At 35.1% G+C, this 14,519-nt stretch overlaps 1 protein-coding gene across 2 annotated transcripts in view; it reads left to right on the top strand.

Annotated features, from left to right (window-relative positions):
* The first annotated feature begins 433 nt into the window (after positions 1–433).
* Tnks (tankyrase) overlaps positions 434–14,519 on the top strand; it is a 194,093-nt gene continuing 180,007 nt past the window's right edge. For both annotated transcript variants that reach the window (XM_048791783.1, XM_015486022.2), the window contains exon 1: positions 434–1,160. In XM_048791783.1, the coding sequence (XP_048647740.1) occupies positions 488–1,160 (673 nt within the window). In that variant the 5' untranslated portion in view covers positions 434–487. The remainder of the gene's footprint in view (positions 1,161–14,519) is intronic.

Here is a 14,519-nt window from a genome sequence, read left to right as displayed (position 1 = left end):
ATCCTGGTAATCCAGACACTTTTGAATTGGGGGTTTAACAAAATATATACATAGAATGAGAAAATTTGTATGACAGGAACAAGAGATCAAAGGAGATAGCTGGAAAAAAAATAGGTTAAATTTTTAAAAATTTCCAATGAGTTAATTATAATTGAGTATTTGGGAACCAATCGGAGCAAGAAACGAAGGTAGGCTGAAAGTGAGAAACGCAGGAAGTTTCTTTTGCACTTTGGCAGATGTTGGTTCCAGCATTCAAATCTCTTCAGCCGGCCCGCCAGGGCGTCACAAAGCCCGCCCCTCAGCCACAGAGCCACGCCCCCTTCGTTGGTTGTTCCCTGAGCTTCCAATACTTCCCTCCTTCTCTTTGACTCCGCCCACAGAGTCTAGTATCATTTCCTGTGTGCCGGATGCTGATTGGCCCAGAAGTCGGAAGTGAGGGCGGGTGGTGGGGCCGTTGCCGCAGTGACAGTGCTGGGGGAGTCCGAAGATGGCGGCGTCGCGTCGCTCTCAGCATCATCACCACCATCATCAACAACAGCTCCAGCCCGCCCCAGGGGCTTCGGCGCCGCCGCCGCCACCTCCCCCACCTCTCAGTCCCGGCCTGGCTCCGGGGACCACCCCAGCCTCCCCCACAGCCGGTGGTCTGGCCCCCTTCGCCTCCCCGCGGCACGGCCTAGCACTGCCGGAGGGGGATGGCAGTCGGGATCCGCCCGACAGGCCCAGATCCCCGGACCCGGTTGAGAGTACCAGCTGTTGCAATACCACCAGCACAATTTGTACCGTCGCCGCAACTACCGTGGTCCCGGCGGCTTCTGCATCATCTGCCGTCGGGGTCGCTCCCAACCCAGCCGGCGGTGGCAGTAACAATTCTCCGTCGTCCTCTTCTTCCCCGACGTCTTCCTCATCTTCCTCTCCATCCTCCCCTGGATCAAGCTTGGCTGAGAGCCCCGACGCGTCCGGAGTTAGTTCCACTGCAGCTTTGGGGCCTGGGGCAGCGGCAGCTGGGACAGGAGTCCCAGCAGTGAGTGGGGCCCTACGGGAACTACTGGAGGCCTGTCGCAATGGGGACGTGTCCCGGGTAAAGAGGCTGGTGGACGCGGCAAACGTAAATGCAAAGGACATGGCCGGCCGGAAGTCTTCTCCCCTGCACTTCGCTGCAGGTCAGACACTTTTGAATTGTTTATTACAGGTTTGGACTTGAGGGGTCGGTGGTCCGATTAGAGAAAGAAAACAGGTTATTAAGTTGAAACAAGATGTGGGCGTGGTTATGGTTCTTTAATACCTTACCGGAAGACTAGAGTTTCCTTTCTTTAGGTTGAGTCTGGGGGACGGCGGCGTGGAAATGGGATGTGTGAATCCATTCTTTAGTGTTTGCATAGTGATGATACTTGTACTTATTCCAAAACTCCTGTAGCGTAATCTCTGGATATGCATATTCTTAAACATTTTCAGTTCTGAGAATGTAGGATAAAGTTAGATTTGGCTTTAGAGCGTGTGCTAGTTTATTGTGTTTTTACAACAGGGTTATGTTCCTCGAGGAGAATCGATACCAGAAGTTTGATGTAACTCAACAAGTGTTTAAGGATGTATCATAGTCTTAGTAACCTTCAGTGGAGCTTCTGGAACCTTTAAACTCTTAAACCTTTTAAGAAGTTTACAGTTCAGTTAGGAAGACCAAAATACGTCAGTATGAAACAACTGGGAGAATAATATTTGACTGCATTACGTCAATTTAGAAGAAATACAGGCTTTGAACTTGTGGATACCGCTGTTAGTCGTGTAAAAGACTCAGTTGCCTCAGTTTACTCATGGGCAGAAATGATATAGTAAGATTGGATAAGTAAAATAAGAAAAATCTGCAAACTCCTAACTCTGGACCTCACACTTTTTTTTTTTTTTTAAACCATTGCTTATTTATTTATTTTTAGCAAGTAGTTGACTATTTTCTTTTCGAAACACTTTATTATTTTTGTTAAACAGAGAAATGTAAGACAAAACAGGATAACAGATAACAGTCTCACTGCTCAGATACTTTCTATTGATATTTTCAAAAATAAAGGTAATAAAGTTATATGCATTAGAAACATTACATTAGAAGTACTTTATATATCTTATAAAATTCAAGTAGGACAGAAAGATACAAGGTAGGCACTCCTACCCACCCACACACTTCAAAGTAACACCAAAGGTACCCTCTAATAAGTTTCTTTCTACATTTGTAATGTATGTCACATCACTCCTTCATTTGGATGTTAATAGTAAAACTATGTTTGGAATTTGTATTTATTTTAATTGCAGCTTAGTAGATATTATCCTAATTTTACAGATGATACAAGTGAGGCACAGATTGTTTAAATAAAGTCCTGATTCATTCAAGAAGTAGTGAAATTTTCATTCAAGCAGTTTGATTTTAGAGCTTGTGATATCAAGCTTATACTATCATAACCTATTCCTGGGTAACATTTCATTTTGGTGAGTAATTGCAGTGCAGAGTTTCTGATTTTTGCAGTGTTTTGAGGGAAAAGTAATTGGGGGTTTATAGACAAGGATAGCTTTCATATATATATATATATATATATTTTATTGTAGCCATACTTAGAAATACATTTTACATAGTCACACTCCAACAAAATGGAATAAAAATCTCAGGACACTATACTTTTCCATACACAAGTGTGGTACTTGGATATTTTTATCATAACTCATCTCATTTTAAGCCAAAGATCCATTTAGGATCTTGACCAGTGAGTGGTATGAGAAACACAGAAAATCATTTTTAGGTCAGTGCATCCATTCTTAATATACAGACATTACTGTTAGGAATATAGTGAATTAAGTCATAAATAGGCTTTCATCTAACTAGATGTTCACTCAAGGGTCTTACATATTTTAGATAGCATTTCTTTTCTTTAAGCTGATTGAAAGATCTAAGTTTGATTTTATAAATTAGCCAAGATTGTTTACTTTTGCAACTTATTCTAAATCTATTTTAAAATAGTGTTTCACAAGTCTTGTCATTTTTTACAATAACTCTTTATAAGTAATCACTAACAAATTATAATTAGTTATATTTATTTATGTATTAATTTACTCATCAAGTGTCTTCCAAATCACACCTCATCTATTTGCCGCAAGTTATTTTTAATTCTGCTTTTGAGGTTTATATATTCCTAGGTAATCTAGAATACAAACAATAAAACAGCTTTGTAATTAAGTAATAGTTTAACCTAGAATTGAGTTTTTAGAAAAAAAAGGTTATAGTTCAGTTGTGGATAACAGAAAATAATAACAGTAAAATTCATGATATATTCGTGATATAAAAATATAACATCCTTGAGTCAATTTCCTTTACTTTCCTGTTTCTAGGATAACATTAAAGCTTTTTTCAATGTAGTTTCCCTCAGGTATACGTCAAGTAGTTAAAAGTAATTTTTTGTTAACTATTAGTTGGTTATTATGGTAGTTGTTGAATATGGTAGTCAATGAAATAAATATTTTAAAGATAGGAAGTTGGTAAAGTCCCTTGGGTGGAAAAGTTGTAGTTCATTTGTTTCATAAATATTTTATTACTTATCGGTCAGGTATTAAATACTGGCACAATTTTGGAGTAGCAGATAGTCCTTACTCTTACGGAGCTTCCAGTGTACTGGGAAAGTCTAAAGAAAAACAATTAACAAAACTACCAAGTGTGTTACCTAGAGTGATAGGAAAAGAACAGAATGCTCTCTTTTGGAGTGTGTGATAGGGCTGTTATTCTGGGTTTGGAACAGTTAAGAAGTCTTTCTAGATAAGGAGTTTTTTTTTCTTTTTTAAAGGAATTCAAAGGTTAAGCCCAAGCTAGCCAAGCAAATGATGGAAGGAATAATAAACAATGCCTTTATTTCTATTTAAAAATGAATTTACAGTTCTGTAGCATGAAATGAAACCATTTAACAACCTCAGGCACAGTATTAAGCCATATATAAATAGTACTTATGATTTCACTTATATTGCTATAAGAATACTAATCATATTCTTACATTCTTTCCAGCAATAGAATTAATAATAGACTTGTCCTGGCCACAATTAGAACGTAATCTTCATTTTTCCTTGTTGATATCAGTTCTCAAAATACTGTTTCAAATGACTTTCAGAATACTATTTCTAATCTTCCTAATGATCTTTTTTTTAACTGTTAACTAAAGTTAACTTTTCTATAGATAAGGTCTTCAACGCTGACATTCTGTTGTCAGCACTACAACACTAAAAGATCTTCATAAATAGGACCAATTTATAGCAATATCATCTTAATTCAGTTCCTAATAGTAACATTTTTGTGAAGGGACCAGTATAATTCTGACAAGATCTATTTTTGTAGAAAAGTTGAGGTTTTGTTTTATTCTTTAAGGTTTTAACAAAGCATTGGATTCTGAAGACATTTTGAAGTAAGGTTTCTGCTTCAGTCCTGGAGTGGGAATCTTTTTGTACTTTTAATTGTACCAGTTGTCCTTGGTTGTACTTCCAAGTAAATGTCTTGCCTCATGGTTTAAGAAGAGTCTACTTTGGTACTAAAAGGAATTAGTTTCATAAACTAAGAAATATCTTCTTAGACTTCAAATTGTTGTTTACAAACTAGATTATCTTTTACTTAGTGTTATCTTAAAACCTTAATATTTCCTTAAGATATCTCTTTTTATAGGACACTAAGGCAGGAGGATCACAAGCTCAACTCCAGCCTCGCTTGGTAACTTCCTGAGGCCCTGAGCAATTTAAAGAGATCCTGTCTCAAAATTAAAAATTAAAAAATGGCCTGGGGATGTGACTGGCCTGGGGATGTGACTCTGTGGTTTAGGGCCCCTGGGTTCAATCCCTGGTACAAACAAAAAAAAAAATAAGACAAACAAACAAAAACCCCCACAAAACCCCCACCTTTGAAAAAAAGTTCCCATAGAACTTCTACTTAGAAAGAGCAAATGTTTCTTTTGTCTTAAAATCACTGTTTAGAAGCAAATTGTCCAAAGAATAATGAACAGACTTTTAAACAATAGAGGAATGCTTACATAAATTGTAATACTGCGTAATTTCTGTTAATATTATCTGCTTCAAAGTTCCTCTAGCATATTTTTTTAATGCATGTCAATTATATAGATTATATTATATAATTATATAACTAGATTATATAGCCCATATACACCTAGGCCATATGGTATAGTGTATTGCTCCTCTGCTACAAACCTGTAGAGCATGTTAATGTACTGATTACATTATGTAAACAGTTATGATACAATGGTAGGTATTTGTGTATTTAAACAGAAAAAGAGTAGTAAAAATACCATATAAAAGATTTTAAAAATTGGTATACCTGTGTAGGGCATGTATATGTGAATGGAGGTTGTAGGACTGGAAGTTACTCTGAGTGAGTTGTGAGTGAACAGTGAGTGAATGTGAAGGCCTAGAAATTATTGTATGCTGCTGTAGATTGTATAAACATGTACACTTAGGACTACATTAAATTTACCAAAAATATTTTCTAATGGTGAGTTGACCTTAGTTTATTTTTTTATTTCATAAATTTTAAATTTTTAAAACTTCTGATTCTTTTGTAATAACACTTAGCTTAAAACATAAACACTTTGTACAAGTGTTCAAAAATATTTTCATTCTTTACATTCTCACTCTATAAGCTTTTTTCTATTTTAGAACTTATATTTCTGTTATTTTTTAATTTTATTTTTTTTACTTTTGAAACTTTTTTTGTTAAAAAATCAAGACACAAACATACACATTAATTAGCCTAGCCTACACTGGGTCAGAATCATCACTGTCACCCACCTCCATATTTTGACCCACTGGAAGGTCCTCAGGAGTGTAACACACATGGAGCTGTCATCCTCTATGATAACAATGTTTTCTTCTGGAATGCCTCCCGAAGGACCTGCCTGAGGCAGTTTTACGGTTGATTTCTTTTTAATAAGTAGGAGTACACTCTAAAATAATAATAAAAAGCATAATATTGTAAATACATAAACCAATAATAGTCTTTTATTATCATTATCAAGTATTATGTACTGTACATAATTGTATGTGCTCCAGTTTTATATGATTTTGCTGTAGGTTTGTACCATCACCACAAACATTGGAGTAACATGTTACACTAAACATTACAATGGCTGTGAGGTCACTAGATGATGGAATTTGTTGACTCCATTGTAATTTTATAGGACCGCAGTTAATGGTTGTGATCATTGTTGAGCAAAACATCATATGAAGCTTTTGACTTTATACCAAGAGTTGGAGATCACTGGGAATCATCTTAGAAGCTGCCTTCCACATTACCTTGTTTCTCATTTCATAGATTACTCTAAAACAACTAACTGAAGATTATTAGTTTTTAGACTTGACTTTTCTAAGAAAGTAAAGTATAAATTTCTTTTTAATCACTGTTTTAGATGAATTCCACAGATTATTTATTTATGTATTTTTGGGTACCAGGGATTGAGCCCAGAGGCACTAGACCACTGAGCCACATCCCCAGCCCTATTTTGTATTTTATTTAGAGACAGGGTCTCACTGAGTTGCTTAGTGTCTCACCATTGCTAAGGCTGGCTTTGAACTCTCGATCCTCCTGTCTCAGCCTCCTGAGCCACTGGGATTACAGGTGTGTGCCACTGTGCGGCAAATTACACAGATTTTAATATGTAGTATTTTCATTATCATTCAGCTTGAAATGTTTTCTTATTCCATTTGTGTTTTCTCCCTGATCCAGGAGTTATTTAGCAATAAGGGTCAGTTTTTTGTTTGTTTTGGGTACTAGGGATTGAACCCAGGGGAACTTTTACGGCCGAGATACATCCGCATCCCTTTTTATTTTTTTGTCTTGACAGGGTCTAAGTTGTTGAGGGTCTTCTAAATTACTGAGGCAGGCTTGGAACTTGCAAACCTCCTGCCTGAAGCCTCTCTAGGATTCTAGGTATGTGCCTAGGTCCTGGCTAGCAATGTGTTGTTTACTTTCTAAATTGTTGGTATTTCCTAGATATCTTATTATTGATTTCTAATTTAATTTTACTGAAATAATAAGGGCATATCCTATATGATTTTAGACCATTCAGATTTATTGAGGCTTTTGTTCTTTGGGTCACCATTTGATCTGTCTTGGTGAATGCTTTTGAAAAGATTATGCATTATGCAGTTGTTGGTTCTAGTGTTATGTAAATATCAATTAAAATGAGGTAGTTGATAGTGTTGTTTTGATCTCATGTCTTTACTGATGTTTTTGTCCATTGGTCCATTGGTATCATTTGCTAAGCTCTCCAACTATAATACTAATATTGTCTATTTTTGTCTTTGATTGTATCTATCTATATCTATATATTTCTCCCTCTTCCCCCCAGTGCTGGGGATTAAATCCATGGCCTTGCACAGGCTAGACCATCACTCTATCATTAAGCTACACCCCAGGCCCAACTTTATATTTTTAAGCTCTGTTAGTAGATACATAAACATTTATGACTATATGTTGTTTTAGTCAAATCAGGCTGCTATAAAAGTATAATAGTCTGAATGGCTTATAAACAACAAAAAATTATTTATCATAATTCTGGAGGCAGGAAGACTAAGATAAGTGTGCCAGCAGGGATGGAATCTAGTGAGGGCTGTCTTCTGTGTTGCAGATTTTGGACTTCTTATTGTACCCTCATATGGTTGAGGCAAAGAAAGAGAACATTCTCATGTGTCTTCTTAAAAAGGCACTAGTTCCATTTATGAAGGCTCCACTCTAATGATCTAATTACCTCCCAAAGATCCACCTCCTAATACTTTCACACTGGTGGTTAAAATTTCAACATATGGATTTTGAGAGAACACACACACACATTCAATCCATTTAATATATAACTTCCTGAAGATTTGACCTTCATATTTTGAATTATCATGAAATGTTACATTTTACCTCCAGTAATATTCTTTTTTCTTAAGACTACTTTATCATATGTGAATATGCTTCAGCTTTCTTAGCTTACTATAATAAGCTAAGCATGGTACATTTTTTTCAGTCATTTACTTTCAATCTGTCTTGGTCTTCATAAAGTGTATCTGTTGTAGATAGTATATATTTGGGTGTTGTTTTAAACATTCTGACAGTTTGTCTTTCTTAATCTACCCTATTAGCTAATATTGACATTTTCAATTCAAATTCAGAACTACTGGGTTTTACTTAACGACTTCTCTTTTCCATAGGTGCACCATTTCTTCTGATTTCCAACAGTCTAGCTATTATAGAATACTACATAATTACTTATTTGCTTAATTCTATACTATGCACAGACTCAAAATAATAATAGTCACCAAAATGCTTACTGCAAATAGTTAAAAAGTTGCATATGCTCCTTTACTTTTGCTAAATTTTAAGAGGATGTAACCATTACATACTTTCTCTAACAAATTTAGTCATATTTTTAGTTCGCAAATATATATGTGTAATAGTCCTCAAATGTGGCTGTCATATATTCTTCCCCTTGATGTACATATTGACTGTTTCTTATCTGAAATATTTGAGAGCAGAGGGTTTCAGATTTTGGGTTTTCTAAGATTTTGAAATATTTGCATGTATGTAATGAAATCTCTTAGGGATAGGACCCAAACCCCAACAAGAAAATTCATTTGTGTTTTATATATACTTTGTATACATAGCCTGAGGGTAATTTTATATAGTATTTTTAATAATTTTGTGCATGAAACAAAGAGTGATGGTGTGGAATTTTTGTAGTATCATGTTTTGGAATTTGAATTTTCCAATTAGGATTCTCAGTTTTGTGTGTATGCTGCACCATTCATCAGGAGGAAGAGCTATTTCCTCTGTATTTGAGTTGGTCTTGTGACTTGCTGGGATGAGCGTAATGTGGCTGAAGTTATGCTATGTAATATTTGAGCTTTCAGAGATTTGAAATTTTTACTTTTGTGTATTGGGAAGATTCAATTTTGAAGCCCAGTCTCCATGTTTTAAGAAAGATGGGGTGGAGAAGGAAGACTGGCCCATTGAAGCTCTCAGCCAGTATTCACGGCTAGCTGAGGGAGTGAGCCACCTTGGATACTCCAGCCTCACCTAGCCTTCAGTGACTGAGCTTGGTTAACACTCAGGATGTCATCAGACATATGTGGTTATTGTTATGTTCAGCCACTAAATTTTGCAGTGATTTATTATATAGTCTAAATACCTGAAATCATTATTTTATAGTTACTACTTTATTTCTGTTTTAAATCACTGCTAGTTATTTGATGTAACAAGTTATTTGATGTCGCTAATCATTTTGGTGGTTTGTCACTTATCTTTATCGTAGTTTACTCAGGAAAGTGTCCTGGAAATAGATTCTCTGAAAATAATTTTAAGTTACTAATAGTTAGCTGTTACCTTAATCTTTGGTTTTTGTTTTCTTTCCTGATTATTTTAAATGTTATTCCATTTTCTTTTAGTCAAAGCTATTAATGTTGATGGTATGATAATAAGTTGATTTTCTTTCTCTTGGTTGTTTTTCCCTGGATGTCCAAAGACATTTTTTATTGAAGTCCAGTGATTCTATTGGAGTATGTCTTGGTGTTAGCCCCTTTAGATGAGATTGCTGTTTGCTCAGGTTCATGGTGTATCTTTTCTTTCCATAGTTTCAGACCTTTTCTTTCAGAAAAGTTTCTCAAATACTTTTTAATTTTTGTTTTTTCCCCCTTTTAGGCATATTGAAGCTTTGTTTTCTAAATTTGTCACTTGCTTTTTTTGTGTGTGTGAAAATATACAAAACATAAAATTTATTTTAACTATTTCTAAGTGTATAACCATTTTAAGTGTATAAATTGAGAACATTAAGTACATTCACCATGTTATACAGTCACCACTCTATCCATTTTCAGAATTTTTTTGTCATTCTAAATATGAACTCTGTGCCTATTAAAGAAAATAGCTCATTCTGCCCCATCTCCAGCCCCTGATAGTGATCATTTGCTTTAAATCTTTTTTTTAATACTTTTTTTTAAAGTTAAAAACATGTTTTTTTCTCCCTTTTATTTCTCTTTAAGGCAGGAGTTAAGAAACTTCATGCAAATAGTCAGGCGGTAAATATTAGGCTTTGTGGGCAATTTGGCCTTTGTCACTGCAACTCAGCTTTGCCTTTGTACCATAAAAATATCCATAGATAATATATAAATGAATAAATGTGATTGTATTCCAGTAAAACTTTATTTACAGAAACAAATGATGGGCCGGATTTGATGTATGTGTTATAGTTTACTGACCCCAGTTATAAGGCATTGTCTATGATATTTTTTTCCCTTTTGCAAAGTGTGAGAATAAAGTATGAGAATAAAGCAGGGCAAAGTAACTTCTTTAGTTTTTTAGTTTAGTTTTTTCTTCTTGAAATAGCTTTATTTATTTATTTTGCTTTTGAATTATTTCCTGAATTGGTCGTCTTTCTGATTCACACATGCTATTTTTTCATATGTTGTAGCATTTTTATATTATCTTTTACTAGTATTGAAATAACTAATAATTTTTGTCTGTCCTGTGGGCATTTTCTTTTGGTAGATATTAATGGTGTGTAGGGATATTATTTTGCTCACATTCTTCTAAGAGCTTTGCATAGATTTGACTTTAATTTTTTCCACTGCTTGTTTTTACAGATATTAATTTCATAATAATTACAAGGATACAAATAAGGGTTTGAGATGTTGGGAGTAACTCCCCTTATCTTTTTTCTCATGTTGAATATGCACTCTGGCCTAAAATAGATGAGGTCTCACAGTAAGGTTTATAGTAAGATCATCTCTTAGAGTAATTGCACTTAAAATAAGAAACATCACCTTCCTATTACATAGAAGTCCTTGTGGTAAATCTAGTCCAAACATGTGCCTGCTTTTCTCTCCTAGGGCATCCCCTTCTCCCAACAAATTGAATAAGGTCACAGACGTTATGTTCTTTCCAGACGGGAAAGTAATTTTTTAAGTTAAGAGGCCAAAGAAATACATTGAAGGATAGAAAGCATATCATGAAGGGCCATGTTGCAAGAATCAATGTGTTAAAAAATAGAATCTTAAACTGAGAACCCAGAAAAGCAATCAAGGATTGTAAATTATTCTGAGAAAATATATTTTATTTTAGGATTTGCTTTTGCAATAAAATCATTAGTTTTGTGATAAAGTGAGGGAGAAAATGAATCATGAGTACTTGGTGCATCCTGATCATATACCGAAGACAGTTTTGTAATAAATGATTTTTAAGTAATACTAGCACAAGTTTTTTTTTTTTTGAACCTTCACATAATGGTCACATCGCACTTATCCCACTTATTTTTGCCACAATTTTGGCTTAAAATCTGCCAAAATTTTGTGGTGAATACACATTTATGTATTTAATAGTCTCCTTTTGTTTCGTAGACAAACAGTCTTAGATCGTTGGTTATAAAATATGCAGTAATTTCAGAGATGGGTGCCGCTTTATTTTCTCCTTATGTCAGGGTACTTGTATTCTTCTGACAGATCAGCTCAGGAAGTTAGGATATAGCCAGAGAAGGGAGGAGAGGGGAGGAAGCCCAAGTTTGAGCCTGGGAGCCAGGAACTAGTTTGAATGTCCTCTCCAAAACTTAAGTTTAATTGCCATTATAACAGTATTAGGAGTACTTTCACGCTTCTGTCGTGGGAGTGGGTTCCTAATAAAAATGATGAGTTCCTCAAGTTTCTGCTCTGCCTTGTGTGCATGCCTATTTGCTTGCCCTACCCTGTCCTTGACTAGATGCAGACCCCTTGACTTGATCTCAGAGTTTCCAGCTCCCAAAACTGTGAGCCAAACAAATTTCTGTTGTTTATAATTTTTCATTGTTTATAATTGTATTCTATTATAGCAGCAGAAAATGGGCTAAGATACCCCTCATTTATGTGGATTCATAATAAGAAATTGAGTAGGGTTAGTTTAGATGTATAGGGTGTGTGTAAGAACTAGCTGAAACCTTCCCTTATGGAACTTTGCTTACTGAAAAATAAAATGTGTACAAGAAAGAAACACCTAGAAATGGATTTTTAGTCCAGTGTTTTTAATATAAAACACTGCATTCTTTAAAAAGAATTGGGTAGGGTGAGTTTCTTAGGGCTTTCTGCTAAAGCCTGGGTGCTCAGAATAACTAAATATGGGTCTAATTTTTTTTCGTTTTTGATTTCAAGTAATTGAGGACACTTCTGAGAGTTTTGTATTTGAGTGTTCCTCAGGTTTCATCAGATTTCCAAGATTGCTCTTCCCCACGGTTAGTTGTTGGGTTCTTTTGTGGAACTTGTTTTGCCTGTTTGTTCAGGTATGTGTTTTATAGAATTAAATCATGATGAGCTTAAACTGTTTTTTATCTATTTACTTTTTGGAGGCTGTTTTTTTGGAGTGTGTCAGCTCCTTAATCAGTTTTAACAAATGAACTTCTTTCTTTTAAATTATTGGAAAAGCAGAAATAAAGTGCCTTTTTCCATGTAACAAACTTAAACTGCTCTTTGGTGGCAGCCATTTCATTCCTTGGACCTGCAACTTTTTCCCTCTATAGTAGATTTGGAAAAAAGTGAAGAAACCTTTGGTAGTTAGCAGATGATTTCTATTAACTACAAGTCCTAACTGGTAAAAAGCTGGTTCGAATTTACTGATTGACGAAAACACTTTAACACTATAGTTTCTGTGTTAGTTACAGTTTAAAAATTAATGAAACCTCCTGATGCCTAGTTATCCATAATACTTTTGAAAAGCTATGATATGTATAAGAAAATACTTAAAAGCCCAGAGGCCCTCATTTTGATATATTCTGCAACCATGGGAACTGTTTTGACATTCTCATCCATCCTGTTAATAAGTTGTACCCTCCTTTTCCAAATGCTTGGGTTGTTATCATCTTTCTTTCTTTTTTTTTTTTTTTCCTTTTTTTTTTTAAATGAAATGACCTGGTATTGCAGTTCATGAAAACATGTTAACTATTTTTTTTTTAAAATGTTTTGGGATGCCAGGTTATGCTTTTCTTCTTTGCAGGGAAATATTTTTGTTTGGGAAAGAATTTCTTTTGAGCTAATTTTTAGGGCAAGATATTAGAAATTTGCTTCTCCCCCAATAATGGTGCTCACAAAAAATTAACAATAGAAAGTTGTAACTGTTATTGTATTGGAATTTTATGAAAGCAGATAAATTTGGGATATATGAGAATTTCAATATCTGTGAATTGCTCATAGTAGGTGCTCTATAAATATTTGAACAAATGAACTATGAAACTATGGCTGTTATGGCCAAGGATATGTGGCAGCTGTTTCATTCCTTGGACCTGCAACTTTTTCCCTCTGTAGTAGATTTGGAAAAAAGTGAAGAAACCGTTTTTTGGTAGTTAGCACTTCTGATTTCTGATCTTTTTGAGTTTTAAGTGTGTGAATTTTTACATATTCCCTATAACCATGATTCTCAAACTGCATTGGAATCACCTGGAGGGCTTGTTAAAACACAGGTTGCTGGGCAGCACCCTCCCTCAGAATTTCTCTTCCAGTGGGTCTGGAGTGAGCCTGAGAGTTTGTATTTTTAACAGGTCCCAGGTGATGCTGATACTCTAAGAGCAATTATTCTTTTTTTTTTTTTTTATTTTTTTTATTTTTAATTTTTTATTGTGGGTTGTTCAAAACATTACAAATTTCTTGACATATCATATTCCACACTTTGATTCAAGTGGGTTATGAACTCCCACCTTCACCCCATACACAGATNTCCCTAAAGACCTAAAAAGAGCATGCTACAGGGACACTGCTACATCGATGTTCATAAGAGCAATTATTCTTAGCCCAGAACCAATTAAATCACTAGAGTAGAAGGGTAGGGCTTTGTTCTTTTAAAATCTCCAGCTAATTTTCATGTGCAGGCAAGGTTGAGAGTTATTGCTTGAGGAAACATGGAACTCAGTTAAGATTTCTAAGTTGGGGCTGGGGATGTGGCTCAAGCAGTAGTGTGCTCACCTGGCATGCATGCGGCCTGGGTTCGATCCTCAACACCACATACAAACAAATGTTCTGTCTGCCGAAAAACTAAAATAAATAAATAAATATTAAAATTCTCTCTCTCTCTCTCTCTCTCTCTTTAAAAAAAAAGATTTCTTAGTTAAACAGATGTTTATGAATTAGAAAGTATTTTGACAGTTGTTACTCACTACTTATAAGCCTGTGAAGTGGTTTTTATATCAAGAAAAACTTGCTTGGTGTTCCTGAAATTGTTATAGGTGTTCTGAGATTATGAAATGAACTGAAATGTAACTGCTAAAGTTTTAAGACCATGCTCTACATATAAACCTAGAGAGATTTTTGCATGTAGATAGGGTATTCCTAAACTTGCTTCCTAAAAGGTTCTACTAGGTTATATTCCTGACATATCCTTGGCCATATCAGCCATAGTTTCATGGTTTCTTTTTTTTTTTTTTTTTTAGAGAGAGAGAGAGAGAATTTTAATATTTATTTTTTAGTTTTCGGCAGACACAACATCTTTGTTTGTATGTGGTGCTGAGGAT

The sequence above is a fragment of the Marmota marmota genome, unplaced genomic scaffold (genome assembly GCF_001458135.2).
Source record: "Marmota marmota marmota unplaced genomic scaffold, marMar, whole genome shotgun sequence".
NCBI lineage: Eukaryota > Metazoa > Chordata > Mammalia > Rodentia > Sciuridae > Marmota > Marmota marmota.
This window is presented reverse-complemented; position numbering and strand designations above follow the sequence as displayed.